This window comes from Cyclopterus lumpus, chromosome 17, assembly GCF_009769545.1.
Source record: "Cyclopterus lumpus isolate fCycLum1 chromosome 17, fCycLum1.pri, whole genome shotgun sequence".
Classification (NCBI taxonomy): domain Eukaryota; kingdom Metazoa; phylum Chordata; class Actinopteri; order Perciformes; family Cyclopteridae; genus Cyclopterus; species Cyclopterus lumpus.
Genome location: NC_046982.1, coordinates 15,647,103 through 15,661,059, shown reverse-complemented (window position 1 = coordinate 15,661,059; position 13,957 = coordinate 15,647,103). Strand labels below are relative to the sequence as shown.

At 42.8% G+C, this 13,957-nt stretch overlaps 1 protein-coding gene across 1 annotated transcript in view; it reads left to right on the top strand.

Annotated features, from left to right (window-relative positions):
• The window catches only part of LOC117746362 (complement component C8 beta chain-like), a 47,176-nt gene that overhangs the window by 32,558 nt on the left and 661 nt on the right, over positions 1 to 13,957 (top strand). Inside the window, exons 9-23 of the mRNA XM_034555441.1 lie at positions 384 to 443; positions 2,381 to 2,428; positions 2,697 to 2,802; positions 3,190 to 3,837; positions 5,172 to 5,299; positions 8,570 to 8,697; positions 9,015 to 9,162; positions 10,738 to 10,885; positions 11,081 to 11,219; positions 11,345 to 11,477; positions 11,629 to 11,826; positions 11,992 to 12,232; positions 12,670 to 12,798; positions 12,895 to 13,058; positions 13,757 to 13,910. Of these exons, the coding sequence (XP_034411332.1) occupies positions 384 to 443; positions 2,381 to 2,428; positions 2,697 to 2,802; positions 3,190 to 3,837; positions 5,172 to 5,299; positions 8,570 to 8,697; positions 9,015 to 9,162; positions 10,738 to 10,885; positions 11,081 to 11,219; positions 11,345 to 11,477; positions 11,629 to 11,826; positions 11,992 to 12,232; positions 12,670 to 12,798; positions 12,895 to 13,058; positions 13,757 to 13,910 (2,572 nt within the window). The remainder of the gene's footprint in view (positions 1 to 383; positions 444 to 2,380; positions 2,429 to 2,696; positions 2,803 to 3,189; positions 3,838 to 5,171; positions 5,300 to 8,569; positions 8,698 to 9,014; positions 9,163 to 10,737; positions 10,886 to 11,080; positions 11,220 to 11,344; positions 11,478 to 11,628; positions 11,827 to 11,991; positions 12,233 to 12,669; positions 12,799 to 12,894; positions 13,059 to 13,756; positions 13,911 to 13,957) is intronic.

Here is a 13,957-nt window from a genome sequence, read left to right as displayed (position 1 = left end):
GAGGCCAGAGCCCAGGAATTTTCGTTTTGTCAGATGAACCAGTTGAGACATACTGTTGCAGCATAACAATAGGCTTTCTTAATACTCACAGAACCAGCACGCACCATCGTCGAGCATTGTTTGCAATCAATATTGCTTTAAGTAGAATTGATTCAACGAAAAAAGCTGTACAATTTGCATAATACCATTGCTCTAAAAAATCAAATGACAACCTAAAAAAATGACAAAATCGAAATTGATGAAGAAAGCTTTTTCTTTTTCTATACACATGTTTCAGATTTTGCAACCTCCTGTTTTCTTTAATAACCCAGCCTGTTAAAAATAAAACATAAAAAGGTGTTGCTCTGTTACTTACGTTTGAATCGACCTCCAATCCAATGCAGGTCCCAACCGGTCAGCAGAAGGAAGGGATCTATGATGTCCCAAAACGCCATTTCATGACTGTAGGTGTTTTTATTTTTTACCATTTGGTTCTTTACCATTGCAAACCTCTCTTTAACAGCCTCTTGAAGGAAGTACCTTAAGCCCCGTTTGACAGTCTCCATTGGGATTATTTTTGCTCTACGATATTTAATAGTTGTAGTTATGTATTACAGCCGACAGGCTCTAAAATGGATGTCCTAATCCCAGAACGACTCAGACAGGGGTCTATGTCTGCATCCGCCTTTTGGTGGTGATGATGAGGAAGAAACAAAGCTACATTGGTCATGCCGAGCATGCTTGAAGAGATACGACTAATTGATTGGTCAACCAAAGTCAGACATGTCAGCAATTTCACAGGACATTAGAGCAGGCTTTGTATCCAAAATCCAATCTTGTGCAGAATCTGACGCATGTCGTGACCAGATGGAGACCAAATCAGCGTGGAGTCTGTTTGCCCGTCCCATCTGACGGGTAAGACGGATTGACTAGATAAATAAAGGGGGTGCTGTTCCGTCTTCCTCAGAGGATGACGCTGAGAGGTTTGTTGGTTGGGGTTTCGGGGTTGAGCTGCATGCAGTGTAGTCACGGCTACATACCACCAAACACTAAGCCGGACCTTAATGAATAGCAATGCATTTTGTTCAGAAAACGGCACAAAAATCTCTGATTTTGCTCCCTTTCATCAAACTGAAAATATATATTTCACCTCATCCTGATAGATTCTATGAGTTCTTCACCACCATGCCGTGACAACGCTGTTACATCTCTCGAATCGCCTATAAAAACATTCATTCAAGCCTATTTTGCCAAACACTCACTGAGAGACAATTTCCATGCAACTTCTGAAAACAGCCCTAGCGTGCTTCTCTGCTCTCCGCCGTTTGTGTGCTTGTTGCTCAGCATATCAAACAGATAAACTTTCCGGGCCCCCTCGCTATCTCACCCAAACAGCCCATGCCAGTATAAGTAGCAGCGCTTCCATATCTCTAAGTGTTACTGCTTGTCTGTTCATTCAGTTGGAGCTTTTTGAGAGCCTTGAGCTCCCCTGATGTGTGTCAGTGCCTGCAGGGAGAGAACTCTGTGTACAATGTTTACCTTTTTCCAAATTCAGACTCATTCTGTGACCCTCAATGGTTCCAAAGTGCCGTGCAAACTGCAATCCGCCATGTCCCGGCTTATTCAAGGAGGACATAACACCCTGTTAGCAGCGACACTGATTGCTGGGATTCCTCCTTTTTCTTTCTTTCTTTTCTTTTTTTTTTTATACGTGTGTTTGTTCATGTATGTGTTACGTTTGTGCAAATCCTGTTTGTTCTGTATGTTTTTGTGCATTTTTTACGGTGATTCATTGTCTGCTTGTGCATGGCCCCAGAGACATTTCATGCAACTTAGTCATTCCATAGTGTCCTCCATAGCTGCGTCCCCCTCTCCTTTAAGTAGTTTGAGTAGACAACAGAGGGGACTAGAACAGGGGTCACGTCTGCCTATAGGGTGAGGTGGCCTCATTGTCTCGGTTGGATGGTTCCAGGAGCTTCTTCCTTTCATATATTTGATGAAATAAACACGCTCCTCTGTGTATGTATCTGCTCTCAGAGTAGAATCAGCATGATAAAGTGGCCCAGGCTCTCATGGGGGCCCCTCCTGATTGGCAGACATAATAATATCTAATCAGAGTCTGTTTTATAGGACTGAATAGCCTTTTACCCACTCTATTATAGCAAGCCATGAAAGATTCATTTTAGATCCATTTTCTGATAATGAAACGAGGGGATAGTTGTTTCTTGCCATCCACAGCACAAACTGGCTTTATGAATAGATTTCACTCCCCGCACCTACCCACCCATACCCTATCTGGAGAAGATGAATTCAAGGTTTCATGAGTGTGCAAATCTTATTGTCGCGATGTATCACTGGATTTTGTCTCTCTTTCTCCTACACCCCTTGGTTCGACTCACAGAACATCAACCACTTTGATCTTTTTGGCGACATGTCCACTCCTCCCTCGGTGAGTACTACAACACAAAACCCAGCAACCAATAACTGTGTGCAATTGGTACAAGTTGATGGAACTGCATGTTGAAAAGACATTATTATATCTGTAATGTTAGGTCATTGCATTCGGAGACATCTAAATTACTTGAATATCCGGCAGTACTGCGGATTAAAGCTAAATGTGCAGCATGGTGACTTTTAGGTGACTTTGATAATAGTGACATCTGTGTGTGTGTGTGTGTGTGTGCGTGCGTGTGTGTGCGTGCGTGCTTTCCTACCAGATGCCCCCATCCCCCGCCAACACACTGGACCCTAGCAGGAGCAGCCGACAGCAGCAACACACTGCCGAGTTGTACGCCCCCTTCAGCCCCACCTCTGTGCCGTCAGGTAGCTGCCCACACTGAAACGCTGCATTTTTTTCCTCCACAATATGAAACATAAAAGAGAATAACGTGCTGTTGGGGATGTGTAGTTTGTGAAAAGCCAAGATTGACTATACCGCAGAGATACTGTAAAGCGATGTTTCTTTAAGGACAGATAATGGTGATTTTGCATATTTTAGCAAAGTCATTGACATTTTGGTCTTTCAAGAACATTAAAGAACATCCCAATATCATTTCAAAACAGCAGCCGACTGAAAGGCAATCTTTAAATGCAGGAAACAACTTCATTCACGTAATCCTTTTCACAATGTGCCTGTCATGGACAGGCACATTGTGAAAAGGATTACGTGAACATCCTTCACTCTTTCTCCAACTCTTGTTTCTGCTGCAGGTTATATGACCATGGGTCCGGTGCAGGCCGCCCAGTGGGCGCAGCAGCCATTTCCTGGCCAGGCTCAGACTCTGGCCTTCCCCGTGCAGGGGCCCCTCCAGGTGGCTCAGGTCCTCCCCGGTGGTCAGCCCGTCATCTGGAGCCAGGCCAACATTTTCCCGGCCACTCAGCAGCAGTGGGCGGCCATGGCAGCCTACATGCCCGCCCAGACCGTGGGCGTGGGAGGGCACGCCATATCAGCTGCCATGCTCCAAGGCCTAGTACCCATTACCACCATGTGCCCCCAAGCCTGCGACATGTCGGCCCCCTCCTCTGCCATCACCAGCCCCCAACACACGGCAGACCCAGCCCTGCTTCAAAGGCAGCTGAGCCTGGGGAAGGAAGGCCTCGGCCTTGACTCTGACGCAGGCGAGGGCCCCTCTACGTCAGGAGCCGGAGCAGCATGTATGGGATCTGGCGTTGTGTCTGCAGCGGTGAGCAGGTGTGGGACCCCAGGCCTCATGACTGCACCGGACACACTGGTCTGCAGTCAGCTGCTGCCCCCTCCAGCTGCTGCAACCCAGGAAGAGGAAGGAAGCTGTAGTGACCTTGATCTCTCTAGGATGACCTTGAGCCCAGGGACATCCACGTCACCATCTACTGAATCACGTAAGTGTTCTTAATTGTTGTCTTCCTACATAAATACATGTTACTAAATCTCCATCTCTACCACTTTATTAGAAAAGCATTTTAAAAAAACCTTATTAGCCTTTCGAGCTGGATGTCCCTATGAATGACAGTGTCACAGGCTGGACTATTTCAACATCTATCCGATCCATTACTATTACATTTTGTATAGGCATTCATTGTTCGATGATAGATCCCCCTGACGTTGGTGACCCCTTTACTTTTCCTCTACCGCCACCATGATGTTCACATTTGTGGTTTTGAGTGAGATTTCTACAAAATTATTGGATGAATTGCTTTGAAGTGCAGTCAAAAATAAAGTAGCAGTGAATGTAAGAAACCTCAGCATCTGAGGAAGGATCTCTCTCCCAGAGCGGACCAACTGCAATACATGCTGTTTGTACAAATTATACCGACGTAGTAAAAATACACTGAGGACAATCACAATGACAACATTAAACATGTAGGAAGAATAAAGATCCCTGAGCAACTGCAGGTGTTGCCAAACAGACCTGAGTCACACAACCTCCTCTCAACCATGGAGACCCTGAAACAGGATGGAGCAAAGCTCAAGAACACCTGTCTTCCAGGGAGAGAGCGACAAGGACAACATGCACACAAAGGAGAAACACATGAGGAGAGGCTAAATCTATGGAGATCCAGATCCAAACATCTGGAATGAGGCACCAACAGCGACAGCTTGGAGGCGTGTGTGTGCTTGTGGGCCAACAAACACACAGAGGATTAGTGAGATGCAGTGGTTTTCAGAAAGTTTGCAATATTCAGGACAAACATATGCATATATAAGAATATGCAACTAACTGAAAAGATGTGTTTTAGGTTTGGATTTAAAGGCCACAACAGAGCCAGACTGTCTGATGTCCATACGAGTATTATGCAGGAGGTATGATAGGAAAAGGTCCTGCAGCCTGCTGTCTTCTTTTTAACTCTGGGAGCAGAAAGGAGCGCTGTATTCTGAGAAGGGAGAGCACGGGATGGAATATAAGGTTTAAGGAGATCAGACAGGTATGAAGGGGCGTGCATGTTAATAAAGTTGTGCTTTGTTTGATAATGTGCAGACTACACAATGTCAGGTGTTGTTGAAAAGAAAGTAAAAGGGATGACATGCAATAAAGGTCATGATCTGGATTTGAATCCACCGCTTCTCAGTATAGGTCATGCACGTTACCAGCTTGATGCTAAAATGTATTCACAAAGCAGATTTGCATTGAACAAAACTCAGTAAACAAAGTGAAATCCCATTTTATATCCTCTTGCTGTATTTATTGAACATTTCATATTTCCTCTCTCCGCAGCATCCACTCCAGCCCCTCAGCAGAACTCGTCTTTAGACTGCCCCCCTTCCCAGGCCAGTGACCCCCCCACAGATCACTCCCCTGTAGACCCAGAGGGTAACTGCAGCAACGCCAAGGAGGAACAATCGGTGAGCTCCGCCCCTCTGGGTCAATAACTGACAGACACGATCCTATGATCTATTATTGTCTTTTAGATGATCTGTGCAAGTGCATTGCATGTAATCACACGCACATTAGATGTCATGTATTGAATATGGCCAAATTGGATTGATTTTACCCGTTTTATAAAGCAAAATGTCAAGCCAATTAAACACGAAGGGTCAAAGATGATTAAAGTGTCTTGATTAGATCATGTGTAAATAGGTACAATTATGTGTCTCGGTAATTATCCTAAACGTTTTGCTAATGTTTTTCTGGAAAATGTGAGAGGAAAAAGATGCACTTTTTCAGGTCTTCACATGCTGGAGGATAACTGATTCTGCCAGAGCATGTCACGTGCAAGATATAAATTATACAGCTTTCTCCCTCTCTTTCTCTCAGGGCTCTGGTGATGCAAGGTCGATCTCTCCGATGCCCAGTGGAGCTCCTGATCCTTCGCAGGATCAGACCTGTCAACAGGAAGAGAGCTAGAGAACCACAAATACCTAGTGGGTATACACAGTCCCCTACTCTCTTAAATGTCTGTGTTTGATACATCTGAACTACCTTCACTTTCATGCATTTTCACCATGGCTCTTTTCTTCTCCAATGTACAACGACGCCCACTCCCCCTTGAATTGTTTCATAACCCAGCTCTGTGTTCCTTTATTTGCTTTATGTTTCCATTTGTCTCGTTTCCCCTCGTCGACGAGTGGTTTGCTTGGGAAAGAGCCTTAGTTTAGTTCAATGTTCCAGTCATTATCAACCAAAAGAAAGACAAGGAAGGCACACAGTTGCCACCTGGTGGTGAGATGTGTAACTGCACAAATGCAGCTTCATGATTTGGTTCAATTGGTTTGTCTTCTAGGGGATGGAAGCTCTCAAGGCCAAGACAGAAGCTCACGAGAAAGAGAAGAAGAGAAGGATGAGTGACTGTGAACAGCAGCATCTCACACAGCTGGATTACACAGATGTGTTCTGTTTTTTCAACCTTTAAAGGATATTTTGGCAGTTCTGTACTAAGCTGGCTATCCTCGGATCTGCTTTCCTCAAGAGGACACATACTCTACTGTACTCCTCAGCATGACAACCAGACTTTGGCTTTATCGTCCAATCAAAAAACCTTTCAACCAGGAAGTGACCTTTGATCTTTGACCGAAAACCTACGACAGGAGGCGACTGCAGCCTCCTGTAACGGATTAATGAGTTTATACCTGTGAGGATGCATTAAACGGCCGCGGTTACACTGATGATGCTAATTCTTTTTTGGAGCCTTTTACGAGGAGCAGCGTGCTACTGTATGCGGTTGACCTTTGTTTGTCAACCGCCACCAGCAAAGACTGTGCACAGCAGATGGATTTGCCAAATGTTCTCATAGTGTTGCTCCACCGATTCGTCCATTTGCATGAACAGACTTAATGTGGATTCAGCGGACTCAGCTGTGAGCCAAACTGTTCTCTGCAGCTTCCTTCGAGAGCTGGAAACAAATAAAAAAGTTTTGGTTTCTTTTTCTTATTTTATAAGCTGTGAACTCTTAGTTGATGACGCCGAGTCATTAGAGGTATCGAAATGACTTTGAGGCATCAATGTGTAAACTTTGCCAAACATCTATTTTGTAAATAAGAATCTGCCCAGTCCCCTATACCTGAGCCTCTGTGCCATAAGATAGCTCTCTGCCTCTTGGATGCCAACTACCTGTGTTTCTCTCAAGCAATGCCCTACCAGCACCTCCATTTTTGACGTCTGGATGTTTATTTCGCTTCTGCAGCCATTTATTTTTAATTTCCGAACATATCTTTGTTTCTGTTTGGGTTGTTGAGATATGAACTGTGAATCTGTGTTACATGGTCATTCAAAAATAAAAGCCTGTTGTACCTGTCTCACTCATTTTGAGCTTGAAAAAAATGAAGGGGTTGAAAGATAGCAACAAATCCTACGACTCCTTCAAGGTTTCAGGTTTTTTCTATTTAGTAAATAGGAGGCAGATTTTCCTGCATCTCTTTGTTTTTAGATATTCTACATTTCCAGCTGAGGTCGCATTGTTTACAATTTGCCTCTTTGAATCATATCTCTGTTTTGTTTCTTCAATAAATAAGCAGAATAAACCCACACTGGCTTAATAACCTTGAGCTCGGAGACAGTAGAGTGCATTTCTATGCCTTATCAGGTTTATTTTTGTTGTCCAGTCACTGTTCTTGTCAGGTCATTTGTATACAGTAAACAGGTCATTGTTGTAACTAAGCACTTGGGCATATTGTAGGTCTGCTCCACTGAAATCAAAATGGTCAAAAAGAAAGGCAACTTTATATAATATGAACAATAGAGATATCACTATTATCTGCTAGTCTTACAATAACAAATGGTAACTGTATCCCTGCTTGTGTAAGAAAAATGAGAAATAGTCCAAAATATTTTGTACATTTTATTTATGGAATTAAGAGTTGTCATGAAAAAGAGAAAAAAGGACTTTTGTACGTCTATGACTTCCCCATACACTGTACCCATGCCACTGTTCAGTCACAAATAAAATATCATGTGATTCCCACTTTTCTGCCCGGTTTTCTTTCTTTAAACCGATGCCATCGTTCTAATAATGTACCTTCTGTAAAGGTCACAACAGCAGCCAACAGGTTGATCTTCTCAAACTAATTCTGCAGTAATCCTCCGTGCCGTCAGGTGAATGTGATGGATTAGTATGATATTGTATCAACATATCTTATTGTTATAATTATGAGTAATTATGAGTAGTAGCAGTATGTGTACCAGTTACTTGGTTAGTATTCATGTTGCTTTTCACAGAGTCAGTGAACGTCAGTGGAGTCAATTGATTGTGTCATTCTGTAAAATCCCAAATTTTGTGAACAAAGTTTAAAGGTCAAAAGAACACAAACATGACTCGCTTGGTTTAACTCTGTAACAGGAATTCACTTTATTACAAAGCCGTCATTTTTCTCCACTTTCATATATTATTATACAAAGATTTCAAATTCAATCCTTTCCTCCGGATTAAAACCAATGAAGTTTAAGATAACTGCGAATACGTCCAGAGCTCCTGGATTAAGCGTGCCAATAGATTCACACCTGCTTCACTATAAACCTGATGTCATACCTGTGAGTTCATTACACACTTACACGAGACCTAATACCACAACACCTTGTTTAGTGCCACTGAGGCCTGCAGTCTTGTGTATCAACCTCTGAGTCTACAGCAGTGCTGAGTTCATGTGCAGGCCAGTATTGATCCGTTTGTGTTTACATAGAGAGCGGAGAAGTGCCGTCTCCTCGTTCACAGTCAGGCATTACACACAACTATGCTTTCTGTGGTGATACGGATGAGTGCACTCAGTGTGCAGTCTGGTCTACTCTATGTTACTTTGATACTGCTAAGGTAGGAGTTTTATTTGTCTGGTTAGTTATAGACTGCCGATATTTTAATGTTAATTTCCATTGGTGTTCATATAACCTAATTGCTTGATTCCTGTCCTCCAACATAGTATTTATCATATTTTTCAGTGTGATAAATGTATTCAAAGTGATTTATTAGTCTGCACTAAATTCTGTCATATCTCTGATTATATGTAGTTCTATCAGAAGCCAATCTCACAGATATTTGATTTTGAGAAACTAAAACAGCCGTTAAAAATATCTGTCAAGTAAATAAATGTCCCTTTTGTTTTGCTTTGTTTTTCATCTACGTGTCAACAGTAAAAATGCCGTCACAACAGCGAATAATGAAGCGCCCCGTGTTCGTGAAGCTCGGTCAGTGGGCGATCAGGTGGTAGTTCATCCTGTGGACTGTGTTTTGTCAGCGTGGAGCTCGTGGTCACGCTGTGACACCTGTCAGAAAAAAAGAGTAAGTATGATGATACCAGACAGAGTGATCGTGGGCCCTGGGCAACATTACAGGTGCAATACATGTGTTTGTGTAAAATTGTGATAGTTAGATTTGTCAGAAACAGTTTAGCTCTGTCTTTAACACATTGGCTATATGAACACTAAGTCTAAGAAGTTTAAGCTGAGGTAGGACATGTATTATTACATCCCGACAGCAATCAATAAATCAAATGCTCTGACATCAAAAAAACATAAAGAAAAGAAAAATAGTATCAGTTGTTGTCGCAGGACTGTAATAAGCCTTTCCAATCATTTCCCTACACCATGCCTGCTCACACGTCACTGCTCATGTTAGGTGTTTTCTTACATGTGTGAATGAGACATGAGGCAGGTAGATACCACTGGCAATGAGCTCCTCTTCCTCCCCAATGCTGGCTAGCGAATTTGTCTGGTGGATACTTGTCAAATAAAATGTAGCGTACTTTTGATGGTATACCTCCAAAGTTGCCGACCCCACCTTTAATTTAGTAATACCAAAAATACTATTAAGCAAACAATGTGAGCATGGAGTCATAGCGAGAAGCATACACCTGCATGAATATGATTGGATGTTACTAGTTAGCTGATCGCCACACAGCTTAGCCAGTGATTGTCAGGAAACATGTTCGGAAATACGCTTTCTTGCTGAGCGTTTGGAGGAGATTGGTACCACGCTCCCATTTTGGTAAATGTAAAGCTGCAGCTGGCTAATTTAGCTTAGCATAGTGACTAGATACAGCTGGCTTGACTGGGCCCAAAAGTCACAAAATGCGTCTACCAACACATTTATTAACACGTTGGATCTTGATTGTTTTAATCAATCCAATCCCAAAGTGTAAAAATAACAAAACGCCGTATGTATTGATTAGGTCAAGTACAAGTTACTTCTTCCAGTCTCCGTTGGTTCCCTTGCAACTGATCCTGACCAATAATCAGTCAGTGTTTTGTTACCTTATAGAGCCACACAAGCTGTTTCCTCGATGTTCAAATCTTAGTGCTAAGCTAAGTTAGCTATGGCATTAAGGCAAATAAGTGTAGTCCCCAAAATGTCCAACTTTTCCTTTCACTGTTAACCTTAACTTAACAATCAGGCAAATAAGAAGAAAAAAATAGAGAGAAGAATAGTACCGTTTTTATGGACTAAACATATATCTAATATCTCCCTGCCCAAATTCTGGCCAGATAAATTGATCCAGCCCATTGTAATCAATTTATGTTATCATAAATTAGATAACATTTTGATACAGCAGGATTAGATTCAGTGCTAGGATTGAAAGACTGAGGCATTCGACAAATGTTGACCCTTGAGTGCTGTTTTTCGGTGAGCTCTTCTGCTGGCAAAGGTCTCAGCTGATGTACTTCAGTGCTCTATCTCATCCACTTTACAAGGAGGGCGAATTAATAACCTTGACATGACAAAGTGAAAACAGCCCTCTAATGGGATTTTGTCTCTTATAGTTCCCTGGAGCAGTTTCCACCACATTTATTGGATAGTGGCGAACCTTCCTCTGTGTTTCTCTGACCGTTAATGTGTTTCTCTCCCTCAACCATCCAGTATCGTTATGCTAAACTGGACCAGCCATCCCAGTTTGGAGGTCAGCCGTGCAATTTTCATGACAGGGAGGAGGAGGCCTGTGACGTTTCAGCCCGCTACACATGTGACAATGTTCCTTTATGTGAAGGATTCCTCTGCACCCAAACAGGTATCTCCTACACCCAGCCCCCTATAGTCGCTCCATTTTCCCCCACTGCCTTTAGACGTTACGCTAAGCTAAGCTAATTGGCTGCTCGTCAAGATCGATCTCTTCATAGCATATTTCCAAATTGTCAAACTATTGATTGTATTCTTTTTCGTAAAACAATTACTAAATGCCATCCACCTCTTTCCTCTCCTTCAGGTCGCTGTATTCACAGAACTCTGCAGTGTAGTGGGGAGGATGACTGTGGGGACATGTCAGATGAAGCCGGCTGTAAGAATGTTCCCAATCCCTGCAAGCAGGCTGAAGAGTATTGGGGAATCGAAAACCTCGCCAAAGGGTGAGTCACATTCCAATCGGGCTGCAATGTGAGGCCCAGTTATTTTTGAGGACTTACATGTACATGTTGCTCTTTTCAAATCTACCAGCTCGCTATTAATGCTGTTGCTGTTTCTTATATTTCAGAATCAATATTTTGAACAGTAACCTGGAGGGAGTGGTGCTAGATAACAGATACTACGCTGGCAGCTGCTTGCCATACTACATCGAGGATGTCAGATTCAGGAAGCCTTACAATTTGCAACAGTACACTCTGCAGGTCTATAATGAGCATTGAGTTGGAGTTGATAAACAAGATTACGATTTTTGTATCTGTTGTTCCATGTTCACAATAAATTAATTGCTTATTAATATGGTCCTGCTTATTACAAACTAAAAAGGTATACATTTTGCTTCTTATGTACTTACAGACAAAAGGGTCATATGATTTCACCCTGCAGTCTTTTAAGTCATACTCTGACTACAAGGACCACACCATACAGGAGCACTCAACCCAAACTACTGTTTCCTTTGGCTTTGCCATTCCAGGCGTAGCTGAATTTGGCTTCAACTACAATAACGCCCAAAAAACCAAAGCCGAACAGAAGATCCGCCGTGCTTCTAGTAAGGTGAGATATCTTTGCTCCTGACCTCTTTACAACCTACTGATTTCTCAAAAACAAAACAGATGGATTCATGATTCATACAAACCCACAATTATTCTAAATACCTACAATCTGAACCTAAAAACAGTGAATTATTCAACACCTGTCTCCTACTGATTCTCCTCTCAGACTAACAGCTTTGTGAGGGCCAAAGCAGAACTGGAGTTGGCCCAGTACATGTTGAAGTCCGATGATTTGATGCTCCACCCTGAGTTCCTGCAGCGCCTGCGCTCCTTGCCACAGTCTTATGTTTATGGGAAGTACAGGCAGATCTTCAGGGACTACGGCACCCACTACATCACAGAGGCAACCCTCGGAGGAGACTATGAGCACACCATCATCCTGAACGAGGAGAAGCTCGAGAGGACAGGTAATACATATTAGTGGCTGCCAAACTGGAGTCACGGGGGTCTCAAGTCAAATTAAGTTTAGTTTAATTGCTTGGTTTCTTAATTTACTGCACTTTATTATGATCACATACTGGGGGTTGCAATGACAGTGACATCATCTATATTCTGTCATCTTCTAACACAGACGCCGTGTGATCAAGAAGTGATAATTAACCGTTACAGTGAAATTTTCAATTCAATTCAGTTTATTTTGTATAACCCAATATCACAAATTAGAAATTTGCCTCAGAGGGCTTTACAATCTGTAAACATACGACATTCCTGTCCCAGGACCTCACATCGGATCAGGAAAAAACTCCCCAAAAATAACCTAAATGTTGACCCTGGTGGCTCAATTTCTTGAATTATAATATGATTTTGAAAAGCAGTAACTCCCTGGCTCCCTTTTTTCTTCTAGTTTATTCTTTGGACGACTTTAAACGCTGTACGGAGTCAGGCCTTAAGGTCGGGGCCAACATATACGGTGTTTATGTGTCGGTGGGGTTTCATGGTGGATCCTGTAATGGCTTGCTGAATGAGATGGGAGGTGAGGCTACATGTTTGACCAAATTGCATGTCGAAAATGTTCTGTTTAACTTCAGACACTGATGCTAAAACTCTGAGGTAATTGGTCTCTCCCCAGAGGACACGTTGAGTGGCAGCATGGTGGAGGACTTTGTGTCTGTAGTAAGGGGGGGGAGTAGTGAGTCCATCACTGCTTTGGTGTCTAAAAAGCTTCCCACTCCGCAGCTGATGGGGCTCTGGGGCGAAGGCGTGCGTTTTAACCCTGACTTCATTCGCTCAACAGTGAGTTTCTCCGTCTTTTGCTTAATCCCATGCTTTGCTTCTCCCTTTTTTCTCCTTTTTCTTCTCTAATTTGGGGGTCGGCTGTAGCTCATGGTGGAGAGTGGACGTCCCGTAACCACAAGGTACCCGGTTCGATCCCCGCTCTCCCCATAGTTGCATGTCGAAGTGTCCTTGAGCAAGACACTGAACCCCCAGTGACTCCCCGGGCGCTTCACTGCATCCCACTGCTCCTTAATAACGAAGGATGGATCAAACGCAGAGAGGAATTTCCCCACGGGGATCAATAAAAGTGTAAATTTCTTTCTGCTTTCATTCATAATTATTTTGAGTCGATTCATAATTCTCTCTTATCTATGTGTTTCCTGTCTCCCACACTATCTTGCACATTAACATAATGAATACCTCTTTTTCATCTTATTTTATATTTCTCATTTTAATTTGCAGCAGTAATAATACTGGAATTTGATCTGATTTATTGATGCAGAAACATTTAGAGTTGCTCAGTGTTGGTACAATTACAAACACGCCAGTACAGCTTGGCTGATTTATAGCAAGTTGGAGAACAAACTGCAACTGTGCCAAATACAAATAGGCTCAAGTTTCAGCCCTTGTGGGGCTTTTCAGTTGGCTCTATCAAAAGAGATTTAATTTTTTAACGGTACAAAGATGTTTTAGTAGTCACATCTGTTTCTCATTAGACACGGCCGCTGTATGAGCTGGTGACCTCGAGAGACTTCTCCCACGATGCTACCTTGAAGAGAAACCTAAAGAAAGCTCTGTCAGAGTACCTGGCAGAGGCTAGTCCGTGTCGCTGTGCTCCATGCCACAACAATGGAGTGGCCGTTTTGAGAGGTACCTCAGAGGATATAATTTTTTGGTGTTCATGACAAATGTATTTC